This window comes from Procambarus clarkii, chromosome 63 (assembly GCF_040958095.1).
Source record: "Procambarus clarkii isolate CNS0578487 chromosome 63, FALCON_Pclarkii_2.0, whole genome shotgun sequence".
Classification (NCBI taxonomy): domain Eukaryota; kingdom Metazoa; phylum Arthropoda; class Malacostraca; order Decapoda; family Cambaridae; genus Procambarus; species Procambarus clarkii.
In genome coordinates, this window is record NC_091212.1 from 8,060,333 (window position 1) to 8,083,562 (window position 23,230).

General features: G+C 46.6%; 2 protein-coding genes across 3 annotated transcripts in view; one reads left to right on the forward strand and one right to left on the reverse strand.

Annotated features, from left to right (window-relative positions):
- The window catches only part of LOC123765774 (vacuolar protein sorting 11), a 67,083-nt gene extending 52,271 nt beyond the window's left edge, over positions 1-14,812 (forward strand). The window contains exon 22 of one of the 2 annotated variants that reach the window (XM_045754505.2): positions 13,541-14,812. In XM_045754505.2, the coding sequence (XP_045610461.2) occupies positions 13,541-14,205 (665 nt within the window). In that variant the 3' untranslated portion in view covers positions 14,206-14,812. The remainder of the gene's footprint in view (positions 1-13,540) is intronic. The other variant, XM_045754506.2, reaches the window with a different exon arrangement.
- A 5,318-nt stretch (positions 14,813-20,130) lies between these two features.
- Positions 20,131-23,230, reverse strand: part of LOC123765772 (ATP-binding cassette sub-family C member 10) — a 60,377-nt gene continuing 57,277 nt past the window's right edge. The window contains exons 27-29 of the mRNA XM_045754503.2: positions 22,387-22,630; positions 21,373-21,512; positions 20,131-20,618 (exon numbers count right to left, since the gene is read on the reverse strand). Coding sequence (XP_045610459.1) covers positions 20,516-20,618; positions 21,373-21,512; positions 22,387-22,630 — 487 coding nt within the window. The 3' untranslated portion in view covers positions 20,131-20,515. The remainder of the gene's footprint in view (positions 20,619-21,372; positions 21,513-22,386; positions 22,631-23,230) is intronic.

Sequence of the window (23,230 nt, forward strand, 5' to 3'; positions counted from 1 at the left end):
TGTGTGAGGTATGCTTGGTGGTGGTGCGTGTGTGTGAGGTATGCTTGGTGGTGGTGTGTGTGTGAGGTATGCTTGGTGGTGGTGTGTGTGTGAGGTATGCTTGGTGGTGGTGGTGCGTGTGTGAGGTATGCTTGGTGGTGGTGTGTGTGTGAGGTATGCTTGGTGGTGGTGCGTGTGTGAGGTATGCTTGGTGGTGTGTGTGTGTGAGGTATGCTTGGTGGTGTGTGTGTGTGAGGTATGCTTGGTGGTGGTGCGTGTGTGAGGTATGCTTGGTGGTGTGTGTGTGTGAGGTATGCTTGGTGGTGGTGCGTGTGTGAGGTATGCTTGGTGGTGGTGCGTGTGTGTGAGGTATGCTTGGTGGTGATGTGTGTGTGAGGTATGCTTGGTGGTGATGTGTGTGTGAGGTATGCTTGGTGGTGGTGCGTGTGTGTGAGGTATGCTTGGTGGTGATGTGTGTGTGAGGTATGCTTGGTGGTGGTGTGTGTGTGAGGTATGCTTGGTGGTGGTGCGTGTGTGAGGTATGCTTGGTGGTGTGTGTGTGTGAGGTATGCTTGGTGGTGGTGTGTGTGTGAGGTATGCTTGGTGGTGTGTGTGTGAGGTATGCTTGGTGGTGGTGCGTGTGTGAGGTATGCTTGGTGGTGGTGATGTGTGTGTGAGGTATGCTTGGTGGTGGTGTGTGTGTGTGAGGTATGCTTGGTGGTGGTGTGTGTGTGTGAGGTATGCTTGGTGGTGGTGCGTGTGTGAGGTATGCTTGGTGGTGGTGTGTGTGTGTGAGGTATGCTTGGTGGTGATGTGTGTGTGAGGTATGCTTGGTGGTGGTGATGTGTGTGTGAGGTATGCTTGGTGGTGATGTGTGTGTGAGGTATGCTTGGTGGTGATGTGTGTGTGAGGTATGCTTGGTGGTGGTGCGTGTGTGTGAGGTATGCTTGGTGGTGGTGCGTGTGTGTGAGGTATGCTTGGTGGTGGTGCGTGTGTGAGGTATGCTTGGTGGTGGTGCGTGTGTGAGGTATGCTTGGTGGTGGTGCGTGTGTGTGAGGTATGCTTGGTGTGGTGGTGTGTGTGAGGTATGCTTGGTGGTGGTGGTGCGTGTGTGAGGTATGCTTGTGGTGGTGGTGCGTGTGTGAGGTATGCTTGGTGGTGGTGGTGGTGTGTGAGGTATGCTTGGTGGTGGTGGTGCGTGTGTGAGGTATGCTTGGTGGTGGTGCGTGTGTGTGAGGTATGCTTGGTGGTGGTGGTGTGTGTGTGAGGTATGCTTGGTGGTGGTGCGTGTGTGTGAGGTATGCTTGGTGGTGGTGCGTGTGTGTGAGGTATGCTTGGTGTGGTGCTGTGTGTGTGAGGTATGCTTGGTGGTGGTGTGTGTGTGTGAGGTATGCTTGGTGGTGGTGAGTGTGTGTGAGGTATGCTTGGTGGTGGTGTGTGGTGTGAGGTATGCTTGGTGGTGGTGCGTGTGTGTGAGGTATGCTTGGTGGTGGTGGTGTGTGTGAGGTATGCTTGGTGGTGGTGATTGGTGTTTGTGAGGTATGCTTGGTGGTGGTGGTGTGTGTGAGGATATGCTTGGTGGTGGTGCGTGTGTGGGTTGCTGGTGTATGCTTGTGTGGGTAGCTTGGTGGTGGTGTGTGTGAGGTATGCTTAGGTGGTGGTGATGCTGTGTGTGTGAGGTATGCTTGGTGGTGGTGCGTGTGTGTGAGGTATGCTTGGTGGTGGTGCGTGTGTGTGAGGTATGCTTGGTGGTGGTGCGTGTGTGAGTATGCTTGGTGGTGGTGATGTGTGTGTGAGGTATGCTTGGTGGTGTGTGTGTGTGAGGTATGCTTGGTGGTGGTGATGGTGTGTGAGGTATGCTTGGTGGTGGTGCGTGTGTGAGGTATGCTTGGTGGTGGTGCGTGTTGTGAGGTATGCTTGGTGGTGGTGCTGTGTGTGAGGTATGCTTGGTGGTGGGATGGTGTGTGTGAGGTATGCTGGTGGTGGTGTGCTGTGTGAGGTATGCTTGGTGGGTGGTGCGTGTGTGAGGTATGCTTGGTGGTGGTGGTTGTGTGTGAGGTATGCTTGGTGGTGTGGTGTGTGTGTGAGGTATGCTTGGTGGTGGTGCGTGTGTGAGGTATGCTTGGTGGTCGGTGGTGGTGAGGTTATGCGTTGGTGGTGAGTGTGTGTAGGTATGCTTGGTGGGGTGATTGTGTGTGTGAGGTATGCTTGGTGGTGGTGGCGTGTGTGTGAGGTATGCTTGGTGGTGGTGTGTGTGTGAGGTATGCTTGGTGGTGGGTGCGTGTGTGTGAGGTATGCTTGGTGGTGTGTGTGTGTGTGTGAGGTATGCTTGGTGGTGGTGTGTGTGTGAGGTATGCTCTGGTGGGGTGGTGGTGTGTGTGAGGTATGCTTGGTGGTGATGTGTGTGTGAGGTATGCTTGGTGGTGGTGTGTGTGAGGTATGCTTGGTGGTGATGGTGTGTGTGTGAGGTATGCTTGGTGGTGATGGTGGTGTGTGTGAGGTATGCTTGGTGGTGATGTGTGTGTGAGGTATGCTTGGTGGTGATGTGGTGTGTGTGAGGTATGCTTGGTGGTGGTGGTGTGTGTGAGGTATGCTTGGTGGTGTGTGTGTGTGAGGTATGCTTGGTGGTGGTGTGTGTGTGAGGTATGCTTGGTGGTGGTGCGTGTGTGAGGTATGCTTGGTGGTGGTGCGTGTGTGAGGTATGCTTGGTGGTGTGTGTGTGTGAGGTATGCTTGGTGGTGTGTGTGTGAGGTATGCTTGGTGGTGTGTGTGTGAGGTATGCTTGGTGGTGTGTGTGTGAGGTATGCTTGGTGGTGGTGTGTGAGGTATGCTTGGTGGTGGTGGTGTGTGTGTGAGGTATGCTTGGTGGTGGTGGTGTGTGTGTGAGGTATGCTTGGTGGTGGTGTGTGTGTGAGGTATGCTTGGTGGTGTGTGTGTGTGAGGTATGCTTGGTGGTGGTGGTGTGTGTGAGGTATGCTTGGTGGTGGTGTGGTGTGTGAGGTATGCTTGGTGGTGTGTGTGTGTGAGGTATGCTTGGTGGTGTGGTGTGTGTGTGAGGTATGCTTGGTGGTGGTGTGTGTGTGAGGTATGCTTGGTGGTGGTGTGTGTGTGAGGTATGCTTGGTGGTGGTGTGGTGCGTGTGTGAGGTATGCTTGGTGGTGGTGTGTGTGTGTGAGGTATGCTTGGTGGTGTGTGTGTGTGAGGTATGCTTGGTGGTGGTGGTGTGTGTGAGGTATGCTTGGTGGTGGTGTGTGTGTGAGGTATGCTTGTGGTGGTGTGTGTGTGAGGTATGCTTGGTGGTGGTGCGTGTGTGTGAGGTATGCTTGGTGGTGGTGTGTGTGTGAGGTATGCTTGGTGGTGTGTGTGTGTGAGGTATGCTTGGTGGTGGTGCGTGTGTGAGGATTGCTTGGTGGTGTGTGTGTGTGTGAGGTATGCTGGTGGTGGTGTGTGTGGTGAGGTATGCTTGGTGGTGGTGTGTGTGGTGTGAGGTATGCTTGGTGGTGGTGTGTGTGTGTGAGGTATGCTTGGTGGTGGTGTGTGTGTGAGGTATGCTTGGTGGTGGTGTCGTGTGAGGTATGCTTGGTGGTGGTGTCGTGTGTGAGTATGCTTGGTGGTGGTGCGTGTGTGAGGTATGCTTGTGGTGGTGGTGTGTGTGTGAGGTATGCTTGGTGGTGGTGTGTGTGTGTGAGGTATGCTTGGTGGTGGTGCGTGTGTGAGGTATGCTTGGTTGGTGGTGCGTGTGTTGAGGTATGCTTGGTGGTGGTGCGTGTGTTGAGGTATGCTTGGTGGTGGTGGTGGTGTGAGGTATGCTTGGGTGGTGGTGTGTGTGTGAGGTATGCTTGGTGGTGGTTGTGTGTGTGAGGTATGCTTGGTGGTGGTGTGTGTGTGAGGTATGCTTGGTGGTGGTGTGTGTGAGGTATGCTTGGTGGTGGTGGTGCGTGTGTGAGGTATGCTTGGTGGTGGTGTGTGTGTGAGGTATGCTTGGTGTGGTGCGTGTGTGAGGTATGCTTGGTGGTGTGTGTGTGTGAGGTATGCTTGGTGGTGTGTGTGTGTGAGGTATGCTTGGTGGTGGTGCGTGTGTGAGGTATGCTTGGTGGTGTGGTGTGTGTGAGGTATGCTTGGTGGTGGTGTGTGTGTGAGGTATGCTTGGTGGTGGTGCGTGTGTGTGAGGTATGCTTGGTGGTGATGTGTGTGTGAGGTATGCTTGGTGGTGGTGTGTGTGTGAGGTATGCTTGGTGGTGGTGCGTGTGTGTGAGGTATGCTTGGTGGTGATGTGTGTGTGAGGTATGCTTGGTGGTGGTGTGTGTGTGAGGTATGCTTGGTGGGGTGCGTGTGTGAGGTATGCTTGGTGGTGTGTGTGTGTGTGAGGTATGCTTGGTGGTGGTGTGTGTGTGAGGTATTGCTTGGTGGTGTGATGGTGTGTGTGAGGTATGCTTGGTGGTGGTGCGTTGTGTGAGGTATGCTTGGTGGTGTGATGTGTGTGTGGTGAGGTATGCTTGGTGGTGGTGGTTGTGTGTGAGGTATGCTTGGTGGTGTGGTGCGTGTGTGTTGAGGTATGCTGGTGGTGGTGTGTGTGTGAGGTATGCTTGGTGTGGTGGTGCTGTGTGTGAGGTATGCTTGGTGGTGATGTGTGGTGTGTGTGAGGTATTGCTTGGTGGTGGTGATGTGTGTGTGAGTGTATGCTTGGTGGTGGGTGGTGCGTGTGTGAGGTATGCTTGGTGGGTGGGTGGTGGTGGTGTGAGGTATGCCTTGTGGTGGTGTGGTGTGGTGTAGGTATGCTTGGTTGGTGGTGTGTGTGTGAGGTATGCTTGGTGGTGGTGGTGTGTGTGAGGTATGCTGGTGGTGGTGGTTGTGTGTGTGAGGTATGGCTTGGTGGTGGTGGTGGTGTGTGAGGTATGCTGGTGGTGGTGGTGCTGTGTGTGAGGTATGCTGGTGGTGGTGCGTGTGTGTGAGGTATGCTTGGTGGTGGTGTGTGTGTGAGGTATGCTTGGTGGTGGTAGTGTGTGTGTGAGGTATGCTTGGTGTGTGGTGTGTGTGAGGTGAGTATGGCTTGGGGTGGTGCTGTGTGGTGAGGTATGCTTGGTGGTGGTGGTGTGTGTGAGGTATGCTTGTGTGATGATGGTGTGTGTGAGGTATGCTTGGTGGTGGTGGTTGGCGGTGTGTGAGGTATGCTTGGTGTGATGTGGTGTGTGTGAGGTAGGCTTGTGGTGGTGTGTGTGTGTGAGGTATGCTTGGTGGTGGTGATGGTGTGTGTGAGGTATGCTTGGTGGGTGATGTGGGTGTGAGGTATGCTTGGTGGTGGTGGTCGTGTGTGTGTGAGGTATGCCTTGGTGGTGTGGTGCGTGTGTGAGGTATGCTGGTGGTGGATGGTGGTGTGAGGTATGCTTGGTGGTGGTGATGTGTTGGTGTGTGAGGTATGCTTGGTGGTGGTGGTGTGTGTGAGGTATGCTTGGTGGTGGTGGGTGTGTGTGTGAGGTATGGACTTGGTTGTGGTGGTGTGTGTGTGAGGTATGCCTTGGTGGGTGGATGGTGTGTGTGTGAGGTATGCTGGTGGTGGTGAGTGTGTGTGAGGTATGCTTGGTGTGGTGTGTGTGTTGTGAGGTATGCTTGGTGGTGGTGTGTGTGTGAGGTATGCTTGGTGGTGGTGGTGTGTGAGGTATGCTTGGTGGTGGTGGTGTGTGAGGTATGCTTGGTGGTGGTGTGTGTGTGAGGTATGCTTGGTGGTGTGTGTGTGTGAGGTATGCTTGGTGGTGGTGTGTGTGTGAGGTATGCTTGGTGGTGGTGTGTGTGAGGTATGCTTGGTGGTGGTGTGTGTGAGGTATGCTTGGTGGTGGTGTGTGTGAGGTATGCTTGGTGGTGGTGTGTGTGTGAGGTATGCTTGGTGGTGGTGCGTGTGTGTGAGGTATGCTTGGTGGTGGTGTGTGTGTGAGGTATGCTTGGTGGTGTGTGGTGTGTGTGTGAGGTATGCTTGGTGGTGGTGTGTGTGTGAGGTATGCTTGGTGGTGGTGTGTGTGTGTGAGGTATGCTTGGTGGTGGTGTGTGTGAGGTATGCTTGGTGGTGGTGGTGTGTGTGAGGTATGCTTGGTGGTGGTGGTGTGTGTGAGGTATGCTTGGTGGTGGTGTGCGTGTGTGAGGTATGCTTGTGGTGGTGGTTGCTGTGTGTGTGAGGTATGCTTGGTGGTGGTGTGTGTGTGAGGTATGCTTGGTGGTGGTGTGCGTGTGTGAGGTATGCTTGGTGGTGGTGGTGCGTTGTGTGAGGTATGCTTGGTGGTGGTGCGTGTGTGTGAGGTATGCTTGGTGGTGTGGTGCGTGTGTGAGGTACTGCTTGGTGGTGGTGCGTGTGTGTGAGGTATGCTTGGTGGTGAGTGGTGTTGTGTGAGGTAGGCTTGGTGGTGGTGCGTGTGTGTGAGGTTATGCTTGGTGGTGGTGCGTGTGTGTGAGGTATGCTTGGTGGTGGTGCTGTGTGTGTGAGGTATGCTTGGTGGTGGTGTCGTTGTGTGAGGTATGCTTGGTGGTGGTGCTGTGTGGTGAGGTATGCTTGGTGGTGGTGGTGGTGTGTGAGGTATGCTTGGTGGTGGGTGTGTGTGTGAGGTATGCTTGGTGGGTGGTGCGTGTGTGAGGTATGCTTGGTGGTGTGTGGTGTGTGAGGTATGCTTGGTGGTGGTGTGTGTGAGGTATGCTTGGTGGTGGTGTGTGTGTGTGTGAGGTATGCTTGGTGGTGGTGTGTGTGTGTGAGGTATGCTTGGTGGTGGTGTGTGTGTGAGGTATGCTTGGTGGTGGTGGTGTGTGTGAGGTATGCTTGGTGTGGTGGTGTGTGTGAGGTATGCTTGGTGGTGTGGTGTGTGTGAGGTATGCTTGGTGGTGGTGGTGTGTGAGGTATGCTTGGTGGTGGTGTGTGTGTGAGGTATGCTTGGTGGTGGTGTGTGTGTGAGGTATGCTTGGTGGTGGTGTGTGTGTGAGGTATGCTTGGTGGTGTGTGTGTGTGTGAGGTATGCTTGGTGTGGTGGTGTGTGTGAGGTATGCTTGGTGGTGGTGCGGTGTGTGAGGTATGCTTGGTGGTGGTGTGTGTGTGAGGTATGCTTGGTGGTGGTGTGTGTGTGAGGTATGCTTGGTGGTGGTGCGTGTGTGTGAGGTATGCTTGGTGGTGGTGTGTGTGAGGTATGCTTGGTGGTGGTGGTGTGTGTGAGGTATGCTTGGTGGTGGTGGTGCGTGTGTGTGAGGTATGCTTGGTGGTGGTGTGTGTGTGAGGTATGCTTGGTGGTGGTGTGTGTGTGAGGTATGCTTGGTGGTGGTGTGTGTGTGAGGTATGCTTGGTGGTGGTGGTGTGTGTGAGGTATGCTTGGTGGTGGTGGTGTGTGTGTGAGGTATGCTTGGTGGTGGTGTGTGTGAGGTATGCTTGGTGGTGGTGCGTGTGTGAGGTATGCTTGGTGGTGGTGCGTGTGTGAGGTATGCTTGGTGGTGTGTGTGTGTAGGTATGCTTGGTGGTGGTGGTGTGTGTGTGTGAGGTATGCTTGTGGTGGTGGTGTGTGTGAGGTATGCTTGGTGGTGGTGGTGTGTGTGTGAGGTATGCTTGGTGGTGGTGCGTGTGTGTGAGGTATGCTTGGTGGTGGTGTGTGTGTGTGAGGTATGCTTGGTGGTGGTGTGTGTGTGAGGTATGCTTGGTGGTGGTGTGTGTGTGTGTGTGAGGTATGCTTGGTGGTGGTGTGTGTGTGTGAGGTATGCTTGGTGGTGGTGCTGTGTGTGAGGTATGCTTGGTGGTGGTGTGTGTGTGTGAGGTATGCTTGGTGGTGGTGCGTGTGTGTGAGGTATGCTTGGTGGTGGTGCGTGTGTGTGAGGTATGCTTGGTGGTGGTGATGCGTGTGTGTGAGGTATGCTTGGTGGTGGTGCGTGTGTGTGAGGTATGCTTGGTGGTGGTGCGTGTGTGTGAGGTATGCTGGTGGTGGTGCGTGTGTGTGAGGTATGCTTGGTGGTGGTGGTGTGTGTGAGGTATGCTTGGTGGTGGTGTGTGTTGCGTGTGTTGTGAGGTATGCTTGGTGGTGGTGCGTGTGTGTGAGGTATGCTTGGTGGTGGTGCGTGTGTGTGAGGTATGCTTGGTGGTGGTGCGTTGTGTGAGGTATGCTTGGTGGTGGTGCGTGTGTGTGAGGTATGCTTGGTGGTGGTGCGTGTGTGTGAGGTATGCTTGGTGGTGGTGTGGTGTGTGTGAGGTATGCTTGGTGGTGGTGCGTGTGTGTGAGGTATGCTTGGTGGTGGTGCGTGTGTGTGAGGTATGCTTGGTGGTGGTGCTGTGTGTGTGAGGTATGCTTGTGGTGGTGGTGTGTGTGTGAGGTATGCTTGGTGGTGGTGGTGTGTGTGTGAGGTATGCTTGGTGGTGGTGCGTGTGTGTGAGGTATGCTTGGTGGTGGTGCTGTGTGTGTGAGGTATGCTTGGTGGTGGTGGTGTGTGTGAGGTATGCTTGGTGGTGGTGCGTGTGTGTGAGGTATGCTTGGTGGTGGTGCGTGTGTGTGAGGTATGCTTGGTGGTGGTGCGTGTGTGAGGTATGCTTGGTGGTGGTGGTGTGTGTGTGAGGTATGCTTGGTGGTGGTGCTGTGTGTGTGAGGTATGCTTGGTGGTGGTGGTGTGTGTGAGGTATGCTTGGTGGTGGTGGTGCGTGTGTGTGAGGTATGCTTGGTGGTGGTGCTGTGTGTGTGAGGTATGCTTGGTGGTGGTGCGTGTGTGTGTGTGAGGTATGCTTGGTGGTGGTGTGTGTGGTGAGGTTATTCCTTGGTGGTGGTGTGTGTGTGTGTGAGGTATGCTTGGTGGTGGTGGTGCGTGTGTGAGGTATGCTTGGTGGTGTGTGTGTGTGAGGTATGCTTGGTGGTGGTGGTGCTGTGTGTGTGAGGTATGCTTGGTGGTGGTGGTGCGTGTGTGAGGTATGCTTGGTGGTGGTGGGTGTGTGAGGTATTGCTTGGTGGTGGTGGTGCGTGTGTGTGAGGTATGCTTGGGGGTGGTGGTGTGTGTGTGAGGTAGGCTTGGTGGTGGTGCGTGCTGTGGAGGTATGCTTGGTGGTGGTGCGTGGTGTGTGAGGTATGCTTGGTGGTGGTGCTGTGTGTGTGAGGTAGCTTGGTGGTGGTGCGTGTGTGTGAGGTATGCTTCCGGGGTGGTTTCGTGTGTGTTGTTGTGTGATGTATGCTTGGTGGTGGTGCGGGTGTGTGAGGTAATGCTTGGTGTGGTGCTGTGTGTGTGTGAGGTATGCTTGTGGTGGTGGTGTCGTGTGTGAGGTATGCTTGGTGGTGGTGTGTGTGTGAGGTATGCTTGGTGGTGGTGCGGATGTGTGTGAGGTATGCTTGGTGGGTGCGTGTGTGTGTGTGAGGTATGCTTTGGTGGTGTGTGTGGGTAGCTTGTGTGAGGTTGCTTGTGTGGTGGTGGTTGCGTGTGTGTGAGGTATGCTTGGTGGTGGTGCGTGTGTGTGAGGTATGCTTGGTGGTGGTGTGTGTGTGTGAGGTATGCTTGGTGGTGGTGCGTGTGTGAGGTATGCTTGGTGGTGGTGCGTGTGTGTGAGGTATGCTTGGTGGTGCGTGTGTGTGAGGTATGCTTGGTGGTGGTGTGTGTGTGAGGTATGCTTGGTGGTGGTTCGTGTGTGTGAGGTATGCTTGGTGGTGGTGTGTGTGTGAGGTATGCTTGGTGGTGGTGTGTGTGTGTGAGGTATGCTTGGTGGTGGTGTGTGTGTGAGGTATGCTTGGTGGTGGTGTGTGTGTGAGGTATGCTTGGTGGTGATGTGTGTGTGAGGTATGCTTGGTGGTGGTGTGTGTGTGAGGTATGCTTGGTGATGTGTGTGTGAGGTATGCTTGGTGGTGCGTGTGTGTGTGAGGTATGCTTGGTGGTGGTGCGTGTGTGAGGTATGCTTGGTGGTGGTGTGTGTGTGTGAGGTATGCTTGGTGGTGGTGCGTGTGTGTGAGGTATGCTTGGTGGTGGTGCGTGTGTGTGAGGTATTCTTGGTGGTGGTGTGTGTGTGTGAGGTATGCTTGGTGGTGGTGCGTGTGTGAGGTATGCTTGGTGGTGGTGTGTGTGTGAGGTATGCTTGGTGGTGGTGCGTGTGTGTGTGAGGTATGCTTGGTGGTGGTGTGTGTGTGAGGTATGCTTGGTGGTGCGTGTGTGTGTGAGGTATGCTTGGTGGTGGTGATGTGTGTGTGAGGTATGCTTGGTGGTGGTGTGTGTGTGAGGTATGCTTGGTGGTGGTGGTGTGTGTGTGAGGTATGCTTGGTGGTGGTGTGTGTGTGTGAGGTATGCTTGGTGGTGGTGTGTGTGTGTGAGGTATGCTTGGTGGTGATGTGTGTGTGAGGTATGCTTGGTGGTGGTGCGTGTGTGAGGTATGCTTGGTGGTGGTGGTGTGTGTGTGTGAGGTATGCTTGGTGGTGCGTGTGTGTGAGGTATGCTTGGTGGTGGTGCGTGTGTGTGAGGTATGCTTGGTGGTGGTGTGTGTGTGTGAGGTATGCTTGGTGGTGGTGGTGTGTGTGTGAGGTATGCTTGGTGGTGGTGTGTGTGTGTGTGTGAGGTATGCTTGGTGGTGGTGGTGTGTGAGGTATGCTTGGTGGTGGTGGTGCGTGTGTGTGTGAGGTATGCTTGGTGGTGGTGGTGTGTGTGTGAGGTATGCTTGGTGGTGGTGCGTGTGTGAGGTATGCTTGGTGGTGGTGCGTGTGTGTGAGGTATTCTTGGTGGTGGTGTGTGTGTGTGAGGTATGCTTGGTGGTGGTGCGTGTGTGAGGTATGCTTGGTGGTGGTGTGTGTGTGAGGTATGCTTGGTGGTGGTGCGTGTGTGTGTGAGGTATGCTTGGTGGTGGTGTGTGTGTGAGGTATGCTTGGTGGTGCGTGTGTGTGTGAGGTATGCTTGGTGGTGGTGATGTGTGTGTGAGGTATGCTTGGTGGTGGTGTGTGTGTGAGGTATGCTTGGTGGTGGTGGTGTGTGTGTGAGGTATGCTTGGTGGTGGTGTGTGTGTGTGAGGTATGCTTGGTGGTGGTGTGTGTGTGTGAGGTATGCTTGGTGGTGATGTGTGTGTGAGGTATGCTTGGTGGTGGTGCGTGTGTGAGGTATGCTTGGTGGTGGTGGTGGTGTGTGTGTGAGGTATGCTTGGTGGTGCGTGTGTGTGAGGTATGCTTGGTGGTGGTGCGTGTGTGTGAGGTATGCTTGGTGGTGGTGTGTGTGTGTGAGGTATGCTTGGTGGTGGTGGTGTGTGTGTGAGGTATGCTTGGTGGTGGTGTGTGTGTGTGTGTGAGGTATGCTTGGTGGTGGTGGTGTGTGAGGTATGCTTGGTGGTGGTGGTGCGTGTGTGTGTGAGGTATGCTTGGTGGTGGTGGTGTGTGTGTGAGGTATGCTTGGTGGTGGTGGTGCGTGTGTGAGGTATGCTTGGTGGTGGTGGTGCGTGTGTGTGAGGTATGCTTGGTGGTGGTGGTGTGTGTGTGAGGTATGCTTGGTGGTGGTGGTGCGTGTGTGAGGTATGCTTGGTGGTGGTGGTGCGTGTGTGTGAGGTATGCTTGGTGGTGGTGGTGTGTGTGTGAGGTATGCTTGGTGGTGGTGCGTGTGTGAGGTATGCTTGGTGGTGGTGGTGCGTGTGTGTGAGGTATGCTTGGTGGTGGTGGTGTGTGTGTGAGGTATGCTTGGTGGTGGTGGTGCGTGTGTGAGGTATGCTTGGTGGTGGTGGTGCGTGTGTGAGGTATGCTTGGTGGTGGTGCGTGTGTGTGAGGTATGCTTGGTGGTGGTGGTGCGTGTGTGTGAGGTATGCTTGGTGGTGGTAGTGTGTGTGTGAGGTATGCTTGGTGGTGCGTGTGTGTGTGTGAGGTATGCTTGGTGGTGGTGTGTGTGTGAGGTATGCTTGGTGGTGGTGCGTGTGTGAGGTATGCTTGGTGGTGGTGTGTGTGTGTGAGGTATGCTTGGTGGTGGTGGTGCGTGTGTGAGGTATGCTTGGTGGTGGTGGTGCGTGTGTGAGGTATGCTTGGTGGTGGTGCGTGTGTGTGAGGTATGCTTGGTGGTGGTGGTTCGTGTGTGTGTGAGGTATGCTTGGTGGTGGTGGTGCGTGTGTGAGGTATGCTTGGTGGTGGTGCGTGTGTGAGGTATGCTTGGTGGTGGTGATGTGTGTGTGAGGTATGCTTGGTGGTGGTGGTGTGTGTGAGGTATGCTTGGTGGTGGTGGTGTGTGTGTGAGGTATGCTTGGTGGTGCGTGTGTGTGTGAGGTATGCTTGGTGGTGGTGGTGTGTGTGTGAGGTATGCTTGGTGGTGGTGCGTGTGTGAGGTATGCTTGGTGGTGGTGTGTGTGAGGTATGCTTGGTGGTGGTGCGTGTGTGTGAGGTATGCTTGGTGGTGGTGTGTGTGTGTGTGAGGTATGCTTGGTGGTGGTGCGTGTGTGTGTGTGAGGTATGCTTGGTGGTGGTGGTGCGTGTGTGAGGTATGCTTGGTGGTGGTGGTGCGTGTGTGAGGTATGCTTGGTGGTGATGTGTGTGTGTGTGTGAGGTATGCTTGGTGGTGGTGCGTGTGTGTGTGAGGTATGCTTGGTGGTGGTGTGTGTGTGAGGTATGCTTGGTGGTGGTGGTGCGTGTGTGAGGTATGCTTGGTGGTGGTGCGTGTGAGGTATGCTTGGTGGTGGTGTGTGTGTGTGAGGTATGCTTGGTGGTGTGTGTGTGTGAGGTATGCTTGGTGGTGGTGCGTGTGTGAGGTATGCTTGGTGGTGGTGCGTGTGTGTGAGGTATGCTTGGTGGTGGTGGTGTGTGTGTGAGGTATGCTTGGTGGTGGTGGTGTGTGTGTGAGGTATGCTTGGTGGTGGTGTGTGTGAGGTATGCTTGGTGGTGGTGTGTGTGTGAGGTATGCTTGGTGGTGGTGCGTGTGTGAGGTATGCTTGGTGGTGTTGCGTGTGTGAGGTATGCTTGGTGGTGGTGCGTGTGTGAGGTATGCTTGGTGGTGGTGCGTGTGTGAGGTATGCTTGGTGGTGATGCGTGTGTGAGGTATGCTTGGTGGTGGTGCGTGTGTGAGGTATGCTTGGTGGTGGTGTGTGTGTGAGGTATGCTTGGTGGTGGTGCGTGTGTGAGGTATGCTTGGTGGTGGTGCGTGTGTGAGGTATGCTTGGTGGTGATGTGTGTGTGAGGTATGCTTGGTGGTGGTGGTGCGTGTGTGAGGTATGCTTGGTGGTGATGCGTGTGTGAGGTATGCTTGGTGGTGGTGTGTGTGTGAGGTATGCTTTGTAGTGGTGTGTGTGCGAGGCCAGAAGTTGAGTGCACTTGTTGGTGGGTCTGTATCAAGATGTGTACAGTACTCGTATTGGTGCACCTGTAACTGAAAGGTGAGTACCCTTAGTGTTGAGACTTTCACAGTGTGTACTTAGCTTTTGTGCAGCAAACTTTCTGCTTGTTAATAATGTGCAGTAATAATGCAGTAATAATGTGGTAATAATAATCTGCTTGTTAATAATGTTAATAATGTGCAACAAACTGTCCCACTAGTAATAAGTTTGAAAATATGGATTGGAAATGTCAACATTTTTCTATACTGTATAGTGAAGAGTGAAGATAGGATGACTGTTATATTGTATATACTGCAGGTGTCGGTGGGGAAGGTCGACTGAGAATGAGTGAACGTCGCGGTCAGGGAGTGATGGAGTCTGAACCGGAGAGCCGGTTGCGAACAGATGGCCGCAGCGGGTTATCCCAATTTATGCCAGAGAGTGCCTTAAAGGTTACTAGCACTCCTTCAGAAGGCAGAGTCCGCCAGGAAAGCCCAAGTGCGATTTTAACAAGTCCTACAGAAGGCCGGCTAAGATTGGGAGTGACTTCAAGTGTGGCAGTTCCTGCAGCTGAAAGTAGAATAAGATCCAATGAAAATATGAGAATGGGAGGAGGTAACAACAGTAAGTGTAGTCCATCGCTCCACGATCACATCACTGGATCCCCAGCACGTACCGCGGGCAGAGATCTCAAGCAAGACTCTCCCATTGAGAGCATATCAACATCCCTCTCAAACATAAACATCTCAAGACCCAAGACACTCTCTGACAACCCATTTCAGGATGAGACTGTGGATGCAAATAATCCTTTCTCTGATGACTTTGAGACTGAGCAGCTAGAGAACGACCCTTTTGCAGGTGACTATGATGAATCCAAGAACCCATTTGCTGAAGATTCTCCTGAGAGTAAGTGTTCTGATGAGAAAAATCCATTTGCCAAAGATGATTATGACTCTCAGTTGAATCCCTTTGGTGAATCCTAGTTGTTATGTAGGGCATAGTGTGAATCATTCTTATCCAGCATTGGTGGGTATATCATAATAATTCAGAGACAATTTTTATTGTTATTTTTATTATAATTATTATTGTTTAATTATTATTCTGAGAATATGACAGTGTGGCTGAAATAAATAACCCAACCCACACATACCAAATGAAATGAGAGTAACTTGTATCATGACTTGTTAAGGGAGCAGGATTGGACCAAAACATCATCACGTTCATTTAATTCCTTATGTGTGGGTCAAGATATTTGGAATTATTATAATGATAGAACACAGCACCCTCAGTACTATAGTATTGTCTTCCTATCCATATTTCAACTATTGTGCACTGTATTAATTGAATTTGCATGCAGTGGAACGACTGGCATTTAGGGAAGATTTGACTTGAAATGTACTATGTATGTATAGATCTGCACGGCTGTTTGTCTGAATACTGGACATTTATTGATATGCCGCCTTTTGCAGCTTTAGAATGATTTAGATGTTGATTAGTATATTCTTTTCCTAACTCTGAGTTGGAAAATGTGTGTAGATTTAAGTTCCTGTACTACACATTATTTTCATAAGTAAATTAAGTTCTTTTTAATATTGCATGTCATAAACCCTTTACAGTAAACATTGGCTGAAAGACCGTCACTGTATTAAATACAGCTGCTGTATTCACTCGATGCGTACCCAATATTTTGTGCAGTTTACCCATTGAAAAATATGCATACAGTATACAGTATCACTTGTGTAAATACTACTTTCATGTGACCATGAAAGACTCGTTTTGTCATGTAACCATTATAAGTGAAGGAAGTATTGGTTCATATCCCTCAGTGCAGTGGTCAATGCCGTCGGCTTGCAACTGATTGGACCCAAGTTCAGTTCCCAACCGATTGGGAACTAAACTCTGCACTTTTCCTTACACTTTATGCCTCTGTTCACCAAGCAGTAATTATTTTGATCCCCGGGAGATGGTTAACGATTGATGGTTGCATCCTGTGACAGGTCAATTGTTGGCCTGTAAGGATGAGCCTAACAGGCTTTTTGCCCTCAATAATATTGTTAGGAAACAATACTGTATATGCATTACAGTGCTTCCTCTAAAATTCAGATACCTCTATAATGGATTCTGCTAAACAGTGGACGAAATATGGCTACCAGATTTGCTCTGAAATTTGAATTTCTCAAAATACAGTACTGTATATAGATTTTGGAGGAGGATGCAATGAAATTTAGATCATTTGTAATTATTGATTGTTGACATGATCATTGATCACGTCAAGAGAGACTCGAGGCCACAAGGGGCTCAGCTTTGACAACAATGAAATGCCTCTTTCTGGGTTTTGGTGGTGCATGTTTCCCGATTCCCTCCTGCACCTCCCTTCCAGGTCATCAGTTAGGGTTTTTACATGTGCATATCTCCAAAACTCATGGCCACGGCCAGTGGACAGCACGAGCCCTGTCCCCCTCTCAACAAATGAGTGCACACTTGTTTTGAGAAATTCAATCATTTGTTTGCATTTTTGGAGAGTTCATTTGGCAGGTTGTGGGGATTCAGTCTCTTTGAACCCAGCAGTGGTCTGTACTGGTTCATTGATTTTCTGGTAGTCTTCCCGGTGAGGTGGCAGTGTGTCACCTGCTCCCTACACCTCTGTGAGGGGGGGGCGCGGTAGACCAAACACCACCACCGCTGCTTCAATAAAGTAGTTAGGAGCATCTCGGCGAGATAGCTTCAGGAAGCCATCAGGGCTCACCCAGAAAAAAAAAAAAAAAAAGAGGCATTTCTTTAGTCGATACAGTACAGTACTGGTTTTTTATGGTCTCTGATTTCTAAGATACGTATTTTATTATTGTCTTCTATGCCACACAACCAATACAAAAACAACTTTGCTACTGTACCAATAAAGAGTCAATTGATTTAGTGTGCAGAATTTAAATCTAATTCATTGGGGTAAACTGAAACAAAGTAAAAAAATATATAAACAGTTTATTTAGCTTATCATAGATATTGTAGTGTATGTAATGATACAGAAAAGAGCATAAACATTTACAGTGGGGTCTTTATGTAACAAAATTTAAATATAAATATTTATCCTGTATAAAATGCTTTAAATACATCAACTATAACAGAAAATTAAAAATTTACATCTTGGAAACAATATACACATAAAATGAAACAAACAAAATAACTCAAGTATGTGGTTATGGAAATGTTCCTCTCCGATGGTACCACAAGAGTGAATACCATTGTTACATTATGTGGTGTTGCTCTTGTGTAAATCAGGAACATTATGAAGAGTGCAACAGCTGAATATCACTAATGAGTAGAAAAGAGGATATAATGTGCATCATATTTACATTACAGGCTGCATGTTAAGACGTATTTTAGTGATGCTCCCTGTGACATCAACGAACATAAGGCAAATTATTTTGCCGAAAAGAAACATTGTACAGTTTAATAGTAAAAATAATGAAGTTACATTATTTAATACTGATGTACTGTAGATATTTAAAATAAATAATGCATTGCCAAAGTATTATTTCAATTTTTTTCATTGCAGAAATCATCTGCTATTACTGATTTTGCAAAATAGAACCAAAGTCTGGGTACCTACATTAAAGTTTTTGTATTCAATCTACATCGATAACATTCATTCAGTGTTACTTGAGCATGTTTTACCAAGAGAAAATGGTCTACCAGATGTAGCTATTGTTGGTGGCATATGAAAATGTGATCTTTTTTTATGATTTTAAATATAATTAAAGAACATTTCATTCGTCCATCGTGACGTATAAATGTAATACTGTACATATACTGGACAGTTCTGCACGTTCACAGTTATTCACAAGCTTGGCGATGACAACATTTATACACAAAACGAAACTTAATTGTTTGACTTGTTTACTATAATGAATGCTATAATGATCCATGGTAAATACATAAAGAGCATGAGTATGACTTTAAATAATGTACATCAAATTCCTTGGTACTTACTGTACATTTGTTGGATGTATTTATGATACTGTACTATAGACTGGAAACACGACCCGCCCAGAAATCCAGCATTGAATATAGTGAGATGGCTCGTTCTGGTGGGCCTACCATAAAGAGGCGTTTCATTACATTCAAAAGTAATTTTAATTCATATTTATACCTTCACTGGGAACAAAAGGTTGCAGAGGTTGCTGCTACAGAGAGCTAATACAGAAGAATCATGGTCTAAAATGCAATAGACAGATTCATGGAAACAGTAGATGCTACTGTATCTCAACATCTGCATGTAGAGTGTAAACTTCTTTAATATATTTACAGTTATTTTAACTTTATAATTTTGAAAACAAAAATTTATGAATTTTGTTCACTAAATTCCGGATACCTAAGGCAAAAGACTTCATGATCTTTATGAACTAGTTACACTAGATCCATGAGATGCAAATCATTGCATTATTTAGCATTCAAGTGCAAGTAAACTCTTCATGACTTCATCTGCAGAGTTGTTAATAAATACAACAGAAAATAATTATACATCTTATAGTTTCTCTTCATTAAATCTTTAAAACTGTGAATGAGTATATCTGTAATCTCTGTAATCACATGCAATATCTAAAATTACATTCATTCAAGTACTGTACACGGAAAATTCAACAATAAAATTTACAGCAAATTCCACAATAAATATATTCAACAAATTCACATAATAATTATTCGCATTTTACTTTGTATTAATTCAAGAGAAAGACACTATGGTTATCACATCTACTTAAAAACCAATTTGAACACTGATATGACTAATATCTACTGTTTTCCTTATTATTGGACAAGAATTTGATAAAATGCTAAGCCCAGACGGCTGAAGCCAGAGATGGAGGTGGTTCCTGAACCACCGGCACTTCCTTTATATCTTATAAAGGAAGTGCCGTAAGTAAATCCCCCTTATATCATAAAAAAATTGTACAATTATAATATGACAAAAGGTTTAACAATAAAAAATTGAAATAAACACTATTGTGTTAGTGCAATTGGTATTTGTCAAATGATGACAACATACTGTAAATCTAAGGAGATGTAATAAAGTATAAAATATTTATCTAAATAGTATATTTAGATAAATACTAAAATTTATCTATAAATAAATTTAGATAATGTACTAAAAAGTATAAAATAAAATATAACTAAGATATTTATCCAATTTACAACTTCAGCCCGGCACCAGAGTGAGTGTGTGTAGATTACAGATATAAGTAACTTCTGCCAGGTTAGGTCAACATGTAAACATTAGCTCTGATTAGCTGATGACTATTTTACTCTTCATTTACCATCATAGAATAAACATAATGCACTCACCATGACTACCTAAATTTAACTACCAGTCTAGTTTCAATGTGTAGAAAATAGGTAAGTGGTGTAAAAGCAACTCCGTCTGCTGAGAATATGTACAGGTAAAGTTGTACATTTCTGGCATGAACCTGCACTACTGCTCATGTCATTACAATCCTCATGATGTTGCCAAGAGAAAGGCTTATGCAGCAGCGTAAGTTACACTTATAAATGCGGTCGTGATTCTGTGGTAAATTGTCTAGACATTATTGTACGGTCAATTTTGAGGAGCACGAGTACAGTATGTGTATCCAAGACCAGCAACTAAGAACATGCGTACATTTCCAATCAAAATTAAACCAACGGGGAAATTACTCGTGTGATGACTCGCTCTACTCCTTTGCACCATCTTTCATCCTTTGTAGGTAAGAAGCCCAGGCGAAATGTTAGCTGATGTTCCTGATGGAATTGGTTGGGTTTGAGGATGTGCACCTTCCATTTCTAGTAAGTTATTGTCTAAAAGCTGCTGTAGAATGTATGCAAACAACAGTACCTTTGTATTACAATTATTGTTGGTAAGTTGTTTATAGTGTTGGCATTTCAAGATATTCTAATGTATTTTACAAATACAATAATAAATAATAATATACCATACTTATCAGGAGGCCTGGTCAGAGACCTGGCCAAAGGGACGTTGATCCCTGGAGCCAACACAAGGTAACCGCAAAGTATGAATTAATGACGAGCACAATACTTGCCGTTTGTATTTACCAGTAGTGTACATTTATCAAAGCCTGCGCTTATTATAAACATAACCCAAAGAGCAACAAAATCCAACATTATAATTTACCCTTGTCTATAAACAATGAAATATATAATTTAAATCAAAATTTTGTAAATCAGAAACCCTAGAGATTTAGTCCAGAACAGTCACCAGGTAGCCATGCTTATAAATGAGGTCCACAATCCCTGCCAGCTCTCGAGGGTAAAATCTTAGTAAAAGGGGTTAAGTTCTGTATTAAAAGGCCAGTAATGCAGGGGTGGGAATGGAGAACAACTAGAATATTATGCAACACAATACAATAATGAACAGGATAATTGTCACACACATTACTTACTTTACATATCCAATTTATTGTGTTGTACGTGCTATTTTTTTGCATAGATGTATTTGTTAAACTGGGCCCTCGTGTTGTCTCAATAACTCAAACATAAAACAATACACATTCCAGAAAAACAATTCTGGTATTAATTATTGAATAAATAAATATAAATATTAATACTTGGATCGTGTCCAAGTTGTTAATACCGATACCAATAAATACAACATAAAATTCATCAATACTCCATGAAATTTATCAATACTGCATGATGTTCCTCAATGCAGCATATAAATAATTCAGCACAAAATTCCAACAATACTGTGTTGAGGCTCTTCATCAATGCTGTTAACAGCTCAGACTTTCCTTCACTTAATACATACTTCAGCTCTGATTTAATACAAGTACAACAAGATGCTTATAAAAGCTTTGCTGTTTTGCAAAATCTTTGTCACGAAATACATAGATAAAATGCAATTAATTTTTCCCACTTTCTACTTGGTATTACTTTCACTTGTTTTTAAGTCCATCTTTATGCTACCATCCATTTCACTTTCTTTGTAAATATTACAAAGTAACAGCAGTAACTTATTTCATGCCATTAGAAACATATGCAATTTCAGGCACCTACCATCACCCTACACATGCTACACCACGCGAGGCAAGGCCCCACATGGTGTAGCTTGCTCCCTGGGTGAAGAAACTTTAGATGCTAGTAGTAGCCACAATGTTCAGGTAGGTTTGGCAAATCCTACTGTGCTACGAGTTATGGAAAATACACGAATCCATATAACGCTTACTTTGTATCATTATAAGAAAATATAAATGTTTCGTTTGCTTTGGTAGTAGAAAATGCTAAAATTATTAACTTTTCACTCGTCTCTCACTGCGACTGTAGGATGGAGTAAAACATGGAGCTTCTGTCTGCCAACAATTCTGTAGGTCGTCCACATTCCACTATTTCTCCATCACTCATCACCAGAATTCTGCAATAATGATAATTATTCAATAAACTTAATGCATACCAAGTAGTGGAATTTTGTATTTGAGAGATTAACATGTTGAAAATATAATCATTATATGTTACAGTACTGTAATATTAATCAGGGCTCAATTTTCAATTTTTTTAGGAGAAGGGTCATTCCCTTTTGCCTAAAACTCAAACCCACCCAAACTGTGGCATTATTTATTAAGATCAAGTTTTGACACCCCTCCCCCTCAACCTCCCCATTGCAAAGTGAGGTAAACAAGTTACACTAGTCGCTAAAAGTGTTCAGTTATTGCCTCTATTTGGGGTCTACTTGAACTGTGTAGCGGAGGACATCAGAGGGGGGGGGGGGGGGGAAGAGTTGTCATTAATTCCCTAAACTGATTATAGGGTATCTTATGTCTACCTTGTGGAACCAAATATTGTGTAATATAATAGATGTAGAATCCCTTGATTACTTCAAGTGTAGGTTAGATATATATATGAATGCAATTGGTTGGTATTAAATAGAAGCTGCCTCGTACAAGCCAATAGGCAATTCTGCAGTTACCTTCATTCTTATGTTCTTACCTTGTGTTAGTTACGAGGATCAACGTCCCCACGGCCCAGTGGGCCGTGGGGACATCCACCAAGCCTCGTGGGCACAATATTCATATAATTTGAGCTCTGGATCAAAGTATGCTAGAATCCAGAAATAAAAACTTGAAAAAAAAATGGTTAATATTTAAACACACACATTTCATTGAACTCACTTATCACAGTCACGGACAGTGTGTACACGATGAGCGATGATGATAACTGTCTTGTTGCGGAAGGCACTGCGAATTGTTTGCTGAATCTGCTCGTCCGTTTCATGATCCAGCTGTGAGGTTCCTTCATCTATGCAGACAATCTGTGGACATTGTTTACAAGTGTAATTTCCAAATAAGATGAGCCTAAAAGATGTATTGTATGATTATTTACTACCCACTTTACAAATAAATTATATTATATTATATTATATTATATTATATTATATTATATATATATATATATATTTATTTTATATAGCCAAGTTTTCATGAATTAATTGTTTTTCGACTACCTAACCTACCTAACCTAACCTAACTTTTTCGGCTACCTAACCTATAAAGATAGGATAGGTTAGGTTAGGTAGGGTTGGTTAGGTTCGGTCATATATCTACGTCAATTTTAACTCCAATAAAAAAAAATTGACCTCATACATAATGAAATAGGTAGCTTTATCATTTCATAAGCAAAAAATTAGAGAAAATATATTAATTCATGAAAACTTGGCTTATTAGGCAAATCGGGCCTTGCATAGTAGGCTGAGAAGTGCGTTCTGGCTATATATATATATATATATATATATATATGTCGTACCTAATAGCCAGAACGCACTTCTCAGCCTACTATGCAAGGCCCGATTTGCCTAATAAGCCAAGTTTTCATGAATTAATATATTTTCTCAAATTTTTTGCTTATGAAATGATAAAGCTACCTATTTCATTATGTATGAGGTCAATTTTTTTTTATTGGAGTTAAAATTGACGTAGATATATGACCGAACCTAACCAACCCTACCTAACCTAACCTAACCTAACCTATCTTTATAGGTTAGGTAGCCGAAAAAGTTAGGTTAGGTTAGGTTAGGTAGATTAGGTAGTCGAAAAACAATTAATTCATGAAAACTTTGCTATATAAAATAAATATATATATATATATATCTTCAAAATTAATTAATTAATTAGTAACACTGGTGATACCTTGGTGCGGCAGAGCAGTGCTCGGGCCAGGCAAAACAACTGCCTCTCCCCCGCTGACATTGTCCGTCCTGCTTCATCAATGCGAGCCTCCAGACCGCCCATACTGTTTACCAGTGTGGTGAGATGGCACGACTGTATGGCCTGCCATACTTGTGCATCAAGAGAGTCGGCACAGGGGTCTAGATTCTCTCGAACAGTTCCACTAAACAGGAGGACATCCTGTGTCACTATGGCCATGCTGGACCTGCAGGGTATTTGAATATAATAATAAGTATACTGACTTTCCCTGAAAATTCAACAAATAGACGAGGAAAACTAAAATGGTTGAGGAATAATTTTAAAAGTATGAAGATTAGAATTTTTTAAACAGAGCAAATGTGAACATAACTGACTTCGATATTAGAAAATTATTGAGAAAATACCATACATCTGTATGCAGAGAAATGTGGAAATGGTGCTTGTATTGATGAGTAACATGTAAAAGTACTTTAATAAAGTTGATAAAAGCAAAACGAGGTGGTGTGGAGAAAATAGCAGGTATGCAGAAGTGGCATTCGCCAGACAATTAGAAAAAAAATCAAGTGTTGAATGTAATACACCGCCAATTTCTGGGCGAGCCCCGGTGGCTCCCTGAAGCTCTCTCTTATAGTGTCATACTACCAGGTCCCATCAGTCATGGAGTTTATGGCCTACCAGGGACCAAGAGCCAGAACCTGGCCCTCTCACAAAGGTGTGGTGAGCAGTGGCATTTACATAATAATAAGCTATTCATTTATGTCACTACCGAGGAAAGTGAATGAAACAAAACGAACCACTGCTGGCTTTAAAGGTGACCAAAGTCTCC